Source organism: Catharus ustulatus, chromosome 10 (genome assembly GCF_009819885.2).
Source record: "Catharus ustulatus isolate bCatUst1 chromosome 10, bCatUst1.pri.v2, whole genome shotgun sequence".
NCBI classification, from domain to species: domain Eukaryota; kingdom Metazoa; phylum Chordata; class Aves; order Passeriformes; family Turdidae; genus Catharus; species Catharus ustulatus.
In genome coordinates this window covers 8,611,359-8,624,383 of record NC_046230.1, presented here as the reverse complement: position 1 = coordinate 8,624,383, position 13,025 = coordinate 8,611,359, and the positions used below count along the sequence as shown (strand labels likewise).

Sequence of the window (13,025 nt, the reverse complement as noted above, 5' to 3'; positions counted from 1 at the left end):
CTTTGAAGCTCAGCCTGAGGCATTCACACTGTGCAAACTGAAATGAGCAATACAAAACACCTCTCTGACTTTTTAAGACAATCATGCCTATTGCAGCATGGTTGTGTTATTGAGCATCTATCTTGAAAGGCTCAGATTTTTACCTGCTAAATGTTTTTGGAGAAGACTTCACGCCACATTTCTTTGTAAGTGTTTGTTATGACTGTGGGAGAAAATCAGATGTGTGGATGAATTTGTCTGGAAGGCAAACTCAGCTGTGCATGACTTTTCTTAACATGTTTACTAAGTGAAATGCTTGCAAAGCTCCATAGATAGACTTGGGCCAGGTAAGACCAAATCAAGCCACAGGAATCATTTGCACACAAACATAGCAAAGATAACTTGCTTCACAAGTGTTGTTAGCAAGACGAATGGGATCTAGGAGATGGTGTTTTGGTCTATGTTAGCTTCAGTGAAAAAATACGATAAAATGAAAAAGACCTTGTTCATGTTTTTCTAAATCAATGACCCACAGCTAGAAGAAAAGCAGAACTCTCATTAACATAACAGCTGTCTTAATGTGGCTTTAACCCTGTGACTTTTTACATTCCTCATGGCTTCCTTGGTTCCCTTGAGACACATCCTGTCTCACACCACTCGTATGATCTACAGCCTCACAAATTCCCCAGTACCTCTGACATGGATATTTTACCTAACCCAGCATGGAAGAGAGTTCCCAGTCAATCAATGATTAAAATACCAGAACAAAACCTTTCTGGATTAAAGATGAGCTGGAGTTGAAGCAACCAGCCTGTGGGCAGTTTCCTAGTGCACTCCATCTGTCTGGTACACTTGAAGGCTGGCAGAATGATTTAGCAGTGGATTAAGGCATACAGGATTTGCCTTATCAGCATTCAGCACCTCTCTGTAGCCCCTTAAAATAGCCACGTATGATGGGCATGAAATAAAAGACGACCTGTGAAAAGAAAATAACCCTAAGAGACTCGAGGCTGAGAAGGCTGGATAGCCATACTGAAGTAGCATTCAGGCTTTCTTAGTCACACTTCTTTTTTGGTAACATTATGACAGAGATCAGAGATACCAAATTTTATATGGATATACACACAAAGATCTCTTTGACTGCTTCCCAATAAAGCATTATCTAAGAGAGCTGGCTCTTGCAGCTGAATCCAACTAAGTCCAGAAATTTATTTATTTTTTTCCTTTGGTGCTGTAAGGTCCAATCTTGTACAGTTGTTTTATGTTGTCTAGGTAGTTATTTAGTAGATTACAACTGGATCAACCTTGCTATTCCCCCAGTCCCTCTGTGTAGCACTTGCATCTCATGTTTTGTTTTCTCTACCCTGCCACCCCTGTGTTTCCCCTTTCCTTCTGTTCCCTGAGGATGTCTATTACTCTCATGAAAGGAAGAGTCTTACACCACTGAACCATGTTTTTTCTCACTTTCCCACTGCGAAGGGTAACCAAATGCATGTTTCTTGCCTGGTTGCTTGGAGGTGGGAAAAACCTTGCCTCTGGCCTGGGATCAAGCCTAGAACATATCAGCCCCTAAGGGGAATTTTTTGAGGGCTACAAGCAACTGAAAACAAACTTTGCACTGTGGATGTTATTTGTGTACCTAATCACAGGGAACAGGAAAGGCTTTTGGGGAAAGAAGTGTTCCAACAAACTCCACATTGTAAGAGTCACGAGATGTGTAACTACAACCATAGCAAATATTTCAACTGTGGGCATAATAAAGAGTTAAAATGCTCCCTGCAATTCCCCCTGCAGCACCTTTCCACTCCAGTACTGCTGAGTCTTTTCCTCCAGTGTTTGAATCTAGATGTGATGTGGAGCCAGGACAATTTCTTCTGCTGCCTCTTCCAAAGGCACTTGCTGTTCTCTGCACATTAGATGCAGAAGAAAGAGGAGAGTTATTTGGTCTTGTGAGTTAATCAGATAAAATTCAGATAGATAAGCACAGTTCCAAAGCAGGACCCTTCCTTTAAAAAAATAAAATAGTGGTACTCTGGGAATGTGAAGTTAAAGATCTGCATATTTTGAGTAAAAATTGCAGTTCTGCAGTACTTTACCTGGCCAGTTTAAAACCTCATTAAAACCACCATTATGTTGCAGTGCAGGCCCTTAAGGTCTGTGGTCTGTTTTTACTGACAATCTGAAGTGAATTTATCTCCAGTGTAGATCAAAGGCACTTTCTCAGCTTCTTAACTGTGGAGTTATGGTTTCTGTAAAAAATGGTGCATCAGAAATGAAGAGGGTAGTCTTTTCTGGCCAGTTTGATTCCCACATCAGGCTTGTTTTAGACCTGGATGAAGTGGGCAAGCTTTGGCAGCAGCTTGGGACTATTTCAGATGGATGCTGGGGATTGTTTACATAAATCTTTTGGCAAAGAATTTTTAAATAAGGTTCAGGTTTTTCCTGTGGCTGGCCAGGAACCTGCCTTGGCCAATGGGGCTGGCCATGCAGGCAAATCTTCTGGGGCTGTGTGTTGATGGCAGGCATCCCAGACTGCCAGAAATGGTGCATGAGACTGTGTATTGGACCATGTTAGGGAGTGCCCCAGCTGTATGGATCCTTGGGGCAGGAGGCCCTGCTGTGAGAAGCAGCTGGCACATGGTCTCCCTGTTTAATTCCAAAATGCAATGGGAAAAATTTGTTTGGATTCTTTTTCATCCATGAATAATGGTGAAAGAGAAGGGCAAGTGAGGAAGAATTTTGAATCGTTACTATTTCCCACCCTGAAGAGTTTCTTCTCAGCCAAATCCCAGTTTTAAACTGATTTGCTTGAAGACATAAAAAAAAGAAGTTGTTTATCAACAAAGCATGTCTGAAAATTTAGGCAGATCTCTCCAGGCTACTAGCATGGAATTGAATGTTCCCATGTCAAACTTGTAATCAGCTTGTAACCTATTGTAAAAACCTTATTATAACCTCAACAAATAAGTCCCAAGAGCTCAAATGTCTCAACTATCTGGAAGAAAAAGATATATTTTAAATGTTGTGATTGCATATTATTTTCTTTTCTTCACTGTGGTACAGGGAGGGAAAGAGTTTGGAGAGGAGTGAGGGGAAAGGTGAGAGAAGAAGTTATGACTCTTGAGCTAGTAGTAAAATTTAAAGGCTCTGAAGTCCAATTTCTCAGCTTAAATAGTCTTGTCTCAGAAGAAAACAGTGGAAAGCACACCCTGAGAAATCAATGGAGACGGGAAATCTCTGCCAAAAAAAAATGTCTTAACTTGCTTTCAGCTCCTCTGAAATGGTTTGAGCATATATACTGAACTGCCCAGTTCTATGGGAAGATGAGGCAAAGGAATGTAGGATGGGTTCAAGAACACTCAAGAGCTTTCATCAGACCTTCACAGTTATTCCTGATGTGGTTTATGGAGAATTTCTGATGCCTTTTCTTGAGACTGAACCTCTTGCATCATGAAAAGGCTAAAGAAAGAAAATGCTGTGTGCATCTTTGCAGTAGATAACCCTGTAATTGCAGGTCCTCTCTTCCCTGTAAGGGGGAAATTCTTATGGGTAAATTAACCAACTGCATTCATAAGCAGACCCAAGAGGACATTGTTAAATATAAAGGACAAGAGGGATGTGATTTTGATTGTCTCTTTCTGGTCCCTGCTGCCGAAGGGTTTTAATTAGTGTCACTTTAACTTAAAAATGAACAGTTCAATTTGCTTATTACTCAATAATGTTCCGAACAGTTTAGCTGCATTTTCTTAGAAGTATTTTTGTAGGACTGAGTCAAAGTTTTCTCAAAGAAACCTACGAGATTGGAGTATGTTGGATCACACTGGAAGGTGGTTGGAAGTCCCTATTCCCTTTGGCACAGTCTAGTGGCTTTTTGGTCTGTGTTTTTTGTTTTACCTATTCCCTTTGGCACAGTCTAGTGGCTTTTTGGTCTGTGTTGTTTTTTGTTTTACCTATTCCCTTTGGCACAGTCTAGTGGCTTTTTGGGCTGTGTTGTTTTTTTGTTTTATTTTGTGTGTGGTGTGTTGGATTTCATTTTGACTTTCTGTGCTTTTTTGTTTGGTTGGTTTTTGTTTTGTTTTATTTTGGGGTTTTGTTCGGTATGTTTTTCACTTTTATTCCCATTCCATTCTCCCCACCCCTAGTGTGTTTTCAAAGAACTCTGGTTTCTAGCCCACTGATAACTCGTAGTATCCCAAACAGCATCACTTCCCATCCCCATAAAGAGCAGGCAGGCAGGGAGCCCTCAGCATTGTGACATTCCCAGTGGTGGCCATGGCAGGTTGGGCACAGCTTTGGGATGCTGTGAGAGAACACAGTGTGCATCTGTACGTGTTGGACCTTATTCCTGTGAGGATGGGGGTGTGCAGATGTCAAAATCAAACTGATTTTTCAACTGGTTGTGCTAAAAAGCAATTCTGTTTCTACTCTTCCTTCATCTTATGGCTGCTCTCTGGCAGTGCTTTCCCTGCAGCTCATCACACTGATACCATGGTGAGCCAGGATGGAAATTTGCCCTACTGCAAAAAAAAAAAAATAAAAAGGAATATAGAAAGGAGAGGATAAAAAACTTATTTCATGTGCATGCCCTCAAAGGCTGCTGAAATGTGAGGTGTGGCATCTGTAAGGACTGCAGGAGCAGATGCTGAGGGTGTCTTCAGAAGTCACACTGCCATGTTTTGTAAAGGTAAGAGTCAGCTCTGCCTGGGCTGGTGGAGCTCAGCTTTGTTTGCAGTTTGCTCCTTCAGCCTCCCCTCTTCCCAAGGCACCCCTGCTGCTTCTGGCACAGCCCACATTCTTTCCCTGGGAACATGGGAATTTTGTGGGAAGGGAGAGGTGGAGAAATAGTAGGGTGGGGGAGGCAGTTACCATGAAAAATATCATGAGGAAAAACCAAACCAACCCCTCCCTCTCCCCATCTAAAATCTATCTAAAATTAGAAGTGCCATTAACAATACATCAGTCTTTCAACTTTTGTGTTTCTGGCACTCAGGCTTGCAATGGTCAGGACTTTGTATAACAAAATATCCACGGGCTTTTTGCAACATTCACATCTTGAATGTTTTGCCCTGTTGAATCAGAAATCTTTTTGCCTTAAAAGCACATAGAGCACTCTGTGTTTATGATCAGACTGTCGAAATGTCAAGGCTAATTACACTAGTGTGTTCCCAAGTGAATAAATGCATCTTCTAAGGAATATCCTGTTGAGATCAACAAAATAAAATATTGGCATGATCACTTGCAAACTAGTTTAGGAAAAAATGATAATAAGAGTCAGGATCCAAATATCAGGAAATAGAGATAGAAGAAACCTATTAGTTCACCTTATCCATCTACATTGGTGCAAAATACAGTTTTTATGTTCTGTCAGAGTGATTTCTTTTTTTGGTCAATCCAGTCCAGGTGCTTGAAAACCTGGACCCTCTGGTTCTTACAATGCTACTTCCCCCCCATTTTGTTCTATATTTCATCCTCTTCAGTTCTAATTTTGAGATATAAATGTTGGCCAGACACTGGGATTCAAGTTTGTTTCTAAATCATCTGGATCATTTACATTCCATCTTTGAAAGTAACAGGAATCGAGGAGTCCGAGCCGCCCGATGGTGAGTGTGACTTGGCTTCTGTGCAGACACAGCTTTTGAATGCTTGGGTCCCTCAGCCAAGTCATGTTTCCCCTGTCCATTTTTAGATATTTAGAATTTGATTTCTGTTGTGCCCACTGCAGGGTGTCACTTTCTCACAGGATGACACTTGGGATCTCCTCCAGGGACTGCTTTGTACTGAAGCATCCCTGCAGCCAGGTGATGATTGTGCCTCTGAAAAGGAGGTTGTGGGAGATCAGGAGTATCCTATGGGGACCTGCTAGATTTGAAAAGGCCACTCATAAGATGAGGATTTTGTCATGTTGGTGGAAGTTGAAATCCATTGCACATAAGGGACATTGTATTTAGATCATATTGGAAATGTACAAACAAAAGAAAATACTTCCCCAGGTGTTTACAATATGTTTCTAAGCAGACACATTGGCTTGTGGTGACTGCATTTATTTTTAAGTCTTGGCTTGAGATTAGCAAAGTTTTTCAAGATTTCTTTAGTGGTAATAGTATACATGGATTTTTCATGATATTGGAGGATTTAAGAAATGGAAAAAATTCTGGACTCTTGAACTAGATCAAGGTAACTGACTGCAGTCTAAGGGAAATATTATGATTAAAAACCCTAATAATGTCATTTAAAATTACATCCAACTGCTTCTGAATAAAGCTTGAGATCTGACTAATTTTAAAAAGCATTACATAAAATGTAAATGAAATACTTAGGTTTGAGTTATTCAGGTTTCAGTTATTTTTTTTAGTCACTTTTTCTTGATTTGGTGGCTTTTTAATTTTGTTTTCTTATGCACCTCTACCATTCTGTAGTGTGAACTTGTGTGGTATTAGTGACAATAAGTCTTCTACTGCAGTCTTGAACTTGCTCAAGGGGTTTTGGTGAGTTAATTTGGGACTAACTCTGGTGCTAGTCAGGTGCCATCTTCTTGCCACCAGGGAAAGCAAGAGGCCAGTCAGTGCCAGAGGACTGTGCCAGTGCCATGTGACATGGGTGCCCATCAAGTAGCACCCATTCAGCACATCCCAACCACATAGGACTGAGGTGGCAACACACAGCCTTGTGTCTGCACAGCCCAGCAGGTTTCTGCAGAGTCCCACTTAATATCATGGGGCTCCAGGTGGCAACAAAGCTCTGTGCAAGGATGCCCATTGTGTGGCTGCTGCAGGCTTTTTGATACTACTGAGTGTGTCCCTTTCAGAGATGTCTGAAAGATGTAGCTGCAGTTGTGGAAAAAATGCAAGTCTACAAAATGAGCCAAAAATCTGTCCGTAAATAAAAACATAAAACTTGGCATTTATGTAAATCACTTACTACTGAATTAAAGCTTGAGATCTGACTCATTTTAATAAAGATCTGGAGTTTGAAGGCAGATGCTTATCTGTAGAGAAAACTAATCTTGTTTCCTCACTTTCCTGAGTGAAATCCATTCACACAGCATAGTTCAGTTCATGTTTCCAAAGCACTTGGAGATCATGAGATAACCCTCTTGACCTGAAGAAGAGAGAGTGTCAAGGAAAAAAGCCGTAGTTAATGACCTGGGTCAGCTAATTACAACAAGGTTTGCTGTTCACTGATCACTCTTTGACCTCCATTATCCTTCTTAAGAGTTCTTTGGATCTTTAGCAATATCTCTTTCTTGCTCTACAGGCTGCATCTAGACCCATCCTCAACTACTGCTCACTGCAGGTTTTGCATCTCCACCCTGGTGCCTTGTCCCTGCAGCTGCTTTCAGAAATGGTTCATGGGAGACAGGGAGGGGGTTAGTATGTACAGCAAAACAAGAGAGGGATTTGTGACATAGAACAGAGGCTCCACCTACCCTCTGTCCTAGATCTTAAACTGGAGTGGGAGTGTATAATTGGGGAGTAGGTGTTGTGGCCAAAGGAGGAGGCAGCTGTGTGAACTGAGCATCTCATTCTGAAAAGAGGATGAAGTCAGAACAAACTCCATGGTGACAGATGGCCTATGTCAGAAACCAGATGGCCCACTGAGTCCTACCACTCCTCTCATGAAATAGCAAGCAGGGGAGAAGCCCACAGTGTAGCCCAAATGTGGTTGCCCTCTTGTGTGAGTTTTATATATGGTGTTCCACTTAGAATCCCAGTCTGTGATGCCCGATTCATACACCAGCAAGGGCTGCTTGCTGGAAGGGTTACAGATCTGAGCCCCATCTTACACAAACACATCTCTATGTGGCTCATCAGCTAACAGGTCTCAATGGCTTTCAGGCCAGGCTGCCTTACAGGCTGTGCAGATCTACTTTATCAGATGTTAACACGCAGTTCAGGTCTTATCTAATTAATTGTATCTGTAGATGAGCACCACAGCTGCTTCAGGGTGTAGTGAGCAACTGACTGCTTGTTTACAAACGTGTGCAGTCTCTGTTACCTTACCAGCCTTTCTTCCCCTCAGTGCTCCACCATGGAGCTGAGAGCTGTAATCAGGAGCTGCTCTGAGCCCAAAGGAGGCAATGTGCCTGCACCCTGCTCCAGGCACCCCTGCACTGACTCCTTACCCTTCCAATTTGTCATGTGTGGAATTATTATAATATCAAAATTAACAAATGTGTTTTGCAACTCCTATTATGTCTGAATTTGTGATGTCTTGCCTCTTCATATCTTGGATGTAGTAAGAACCATCCAAGACTCGGAAAACTTAAAACACAAACTGAGAATGACGTGAAGAAAAGCAGATTTATAGCTAAAATGTCCCACAAATCCAAACCCCATCTGGTTGGTGTGCTGTCCTGGGAACGATTTCAAAGTGGTTCTGAAATGCTAATCTTGTACTGAAGTTCTGACCTACTGTTGTAAGTTTATTAAGAGATGTTTTGTACATATGTGGACACATGAAAACTTGCTGGGAGGGATTTGTACATGGAGCTTGTATTTTTTTAATTAAAAGCTTAAGGTTCTGTTGGTCATTAGGGCAATATACTATCCCAATGTAGAAGTATGTGCACCTTCTAACAGTGCATTAAGTGATGCCAGTAACTTGTCAGCAATTTAAAGACAATACAGTACAGACTAAATGGTTTTGGCTGGCACTTAGATTAAATGGAGAGGTTTCCTCTTTCTCATTAAATCCGGCACAGTAATGATAGTGATTAAAAGCACTAAAGCTTGAAAGAGTTGCTAGCTTTTTTTTCAGGAGAGGCTGACTTTGAGAGGAAACTGGGACCAGAATTCTTGTGTTGAATCTGTTGGACCATGGAAATGTGTGCCAAGGGCATCCTTCTTGTCTAGGGGCACTGAGTTCAGTGTGCATCTTTGAATCTCTCATCTCAGACACTGAGCGCATTTGAAACACAAAACCATTATTTCTGATACATCTGTATTAAATGTGCAAAAATCAAACGTTCACATTTAAAACATTTGCAGGTCTGGTTTAGTAATCGTCGTGCCAGATGGAGGAAACAGGCAGGAGCCAACCAGCTGATGGCTTTCAACCATCTGATCCCTGGAGGGTTCCCCCCAGTGCCATGCCGACTCTGCCCACGTACCAGCTCTCTGAGCCCTCCTACCAACCCACCTCCATACCGCAAGGTACAGTAACCCACAGGTACTTGGTTAAACTAGTGTTACTGGGGGGTTTCCTGTGCTCATCCATTCTAGAAATATTTTATTTTCTAACGTGTTGGCTAATTTAGGGTCTGACTCAGAGAGGACCCTGCAAGCCTGCTTATTTTAAGCACGTAAGGACTCAGATCTGTGTTGCTCCAAGAAAGGGGTGGTTCCATGTGAAGGGTGCTCTCCAGAGAAACAATCACCTTCTGCCCAGCAGACATGCAGCTTTGGTAAAGTGATGGACACTCATCCCTGTCACTCCACTGGCCTGCTTTGCTGGAAGTGTGATGCAGAAGGAGATGGGTGCACTCTTTGTTGTGACTATCAGCGATGGAATATTGGAACTTCTGTAAATACTCTGAATATTTATCTGATGGTGAAAAAAAACAGCTATTCAGACCACCTTGTCTCATATCAGGCAGTAGCCAATCTCAGTAGGGTAAAAATTTTTCTTAATGTTGTCAGAAATTCTGTGAACTTTGATGGGTTTTGGTGGGAGAGAACAGACACTCAAATCTAGGCTTTGTTATATTTTACTATTAAATAAAAATTTTATGAGTGAGATTTTATAAAATAAGTTATGTGCTCTTATTGCTTCCTCCTTGAGATTTGGATCCTAACTCTTGGTGGAAGTTCTAATTGAGGGAGTTTTTCAAAGCCCAGGGCTTCTCCCATCCACAAACCATGGTGGGATTTCTGAGCTGTGACCAGGAGGGGAAAGCCAGTCTTATAAGTAAATAAATATTTTCCTTTATTTTTATATATAGACATATATAAAAAATACTGCTGACAATATGTGCTCACTAAGGGTTGTCTGAAAACCACATGTCTGTTGTTATGATATTTACAGTCAGTTTAAATTTTTTGTGTAAACTCAAAGGCTGGTTAAATATACAGCGATATTATAGATTTACTTTGAACCAGTATTTAGATGCAGGTTCTGATGCAGTTCTCTTAAACTGAACTTCACATAATGAACTTATTATGCCAGAAGTAAAGGAGGAAAACATATCAACATGTTTCTTCTGCTTCCAGCCGTGTCTGATCCAAGCAGTACCGTCCATAGACCTCAGCCTCTCCCTCCAAGCACTGTACACCAAAGCAGCCTCCCTTCCAACCCAGAGAGCAGCTCTGCCTATTGCCTGCCCAGCACCAGGCATGGATTTTCCAGCTATACAGACAGCTTTGTGCCTCCGTCCGGGCCCTCCAATCCCATGAACCCTGCCATTGGCAATGGCCTCTCACCTCAGGTCAGTCCTGTGTTTTCAGACAGAGGATTTGCTGTATACCAGAACCAAAGAGTCTATTCCCTCAGGCCACAGTATAATGAATTGCCAAATTTAAACCATAATGTATTCTTTATATAAGCCACATGATTTCAGTTTGCTAGTTTCCTTTTTTTTTCTTTAAATTTTTTTCCTCCTACTGGCTGAATGAAGAGTCATAGCTTATATTTAATTTCAACAGATTTATAATGGAATCATGCAGGCTTCATGTTTGCATTCAGTTTTCAAGCATTTGTAATGTTGTAATGCACTGTCTTCTCCTGAAGATCCATGGCTAGGTACAGAAAACAGAGCTTGTATTTTTTCTGTGAATAAAATATCTCATAAAAATAACCTCGCAAGATTTTACAAGTGGTCCAGGAAAATTATGGGCAAGTTGTATGAGGAGAGTTCCAAGGACTGAGAAATGTGTATTGAGATGAGCTATAATCAAGTTATAAATACATAAATTAGGAGTATTACTGCTCTTTGGCAATATATAAATGCATGAATACCATAATTGTTTTTCTAATTTGCGTGAGCTCTTTTAAGGAAATCAGGTTAATAAATTGCCTCGATAATTGAGTGTCAAAAGATTGGTTAAATTTTCCTACACACGGCATCTGTCTGAAGCTGACATTATTAGTTAAAGCTTGAATAGATGGTAGTTTATTTTATTAGCAAGAGCTTTGCTCAGGTGCTTGGAAAGTGATGTCCACTAAATTCTGAGGAGTCACAAAGAGGATGCAATCTATAATTACAATCAGGAATCTCTTCAGGGCTGAAAGTGAGAGTTTTAACAGCTTTATCTGCTTTCTACCCTTTTTTCCTCCCAGTGGTTAGAAAAACAGAGAGAAGCTCAGAATGACACAAATGAAAAGTGAAAAGACAATTATACTCAATTACACACTAATCACTGACTATCACCACTGCCTAAGCAGGGAGAGGGCATTCTAATAGGCAGAAAATGAGATTTTAATGGCACAAAGGGTGGCCAAAATAACGACTCGTATATCTTTGCCTCCTTCGTTTTCTTCAACTTGTGGTTTGCATCTCGGGAGTGCAGTTCCTGGTTCCTGTGCAACGGTGATAACTCTGTGCAGCTGAAAAGTTCAAAGGCACTGGAGTTGAAAAGAATGAATAACAAAGGCAATGAAATAAACATTTTTGCCCAAAGGCAAAAGTTCATAAACCCTTTTTTGTAACGGTAAATGTAATTAAGATTCACAGATTCCTATGGCATAGAGTGGGGTACAAAACTTTATGCTTGAAACCTCAGGAAAAAAATACCAACAGAAAAACAAACGATGTACTTCCAACAAGACTTGAATAGATTTTGAAAGAATTGATTTCTAAATGCAAACTTCAACAAAATCCAAGACATTATAGTAGTTGTTTCTCTTTTTTTCTTTCTAATGGCTAGTTTCATAGTGTGCAAGGCTTCCACATTTTTGACATAATTATCTATCTGGATTTCAATGTTAATACATAAAAAGTAGTTGTTAGTGTCAGTTTAAATGTGTGTTTGGTTCTGCCTATGGAAAATGTGATCTTTTTTTTCCCCTTCACAAAGCTTTTATTGTCTGTGACACAGAAGTGGAGCACAACAGTAAAGAAATCTTGTGATGGCTGGGCAAAATGGGACAAAAATGTGAGGGCAGGTCTCCTCCTGCCAAGGTCTTGCTGATTTGAGGTTTGATGTAATCAAAAGGAGATTCTGTGCTTTTTACACCCACCCTGTCTTTACACTAGGGGACTCTGTTGTTTGTTTGTTTGTTTGTTTGTTTTCCTTAGACTTCTGAAACCTTTTTCTAACCCAGATTTAGCACTTCTGGCTGCTTAGGGGGATGCTGGTCCCTCTAAAGCTGACATTGTGCTTTCATTGCTGAGTGCATAGAGGAGATTACTTATATCCATTTAGATTTGGAACAATTTCTTGGCAACTAAATGATTACCTTAAACAGAAGTTAAAAATCTTCCCATCAAACAAACAAATGAAAAATCCAGACCTAAATTCATGTAGCATTACCAACAACTCCTCTGTATCCGTTTTGGTGCCTAAACAATGACTTGTAGACATGCATAAAATGTAGAGATGTATAAAGTGACACACTGACACACTCAGACTTTGTGTTTATATAGTGCAGTAATACAGCCTCAAACATGTAAATTATGTGCAACAAATTGTGGGACTGTAGCAAACCAGTGAAACTCTTGATGCCCAAAGGGTCTCAGCTGCTGGCCACAATGCTGGTGTGTGAAATGTCCCTTAGTTGTGGGGTGTGTCACCCTCTCCATGCTTCCTCAGGGCTCTTCCTGAGGTGCTGAAAGAGAGGCTGAGGTAAGGTAAAGCTGAAAGGCAGCTGCATTTGGAGTTTCATGAAAAAGGGAAACAGGAGTTTTCCTGCTGAGTGGGCATGTTGCACTGCCCTGCCTGTGTGCCTGGAATTTAGATGAGAAAGAAAGAGGGTCCATTTATAGCCAGTGCATTTTTGACCACAATAAATCTGGGTGTGTGAGCAATTAACATAATGTTTCCACCCATCCATGTGTCTCTTGCAGGCAAGTGCTCCTGACAAACTGAGTCTAAAGCTGAATTTGTGGTGAC

The 13,025-nt window shown here is 41.0% G+C and overlaps 1 protein-coding gene across 1 annotated transcript in view; it reads left to right on the top strand.

Moving 5' to 3' along the window:
• Window positions 1-11,301, top strand: part of LOC117000855 (paired box protein Pax-3-like) — a 64,376-nt gene extending 53,075 nt beyond the window's left edge. The window contains 4 exon segments of the mRNA XM_033068906.1: window positions 8,967-9,060; window positions 9,063-9,131; window positions 10,188-10,402; window positions 11,254-11,301. Coding sequence (XP_032924797.1) covers window positions 8,967-9,060; window positions 9,063-9,131; window positions 10,188-10,402; window positions 11,254-11,301 — 426 coding nt within the window.
• Window positions 11,302-13,025: the final 1,724 nt, after the last annotated feature.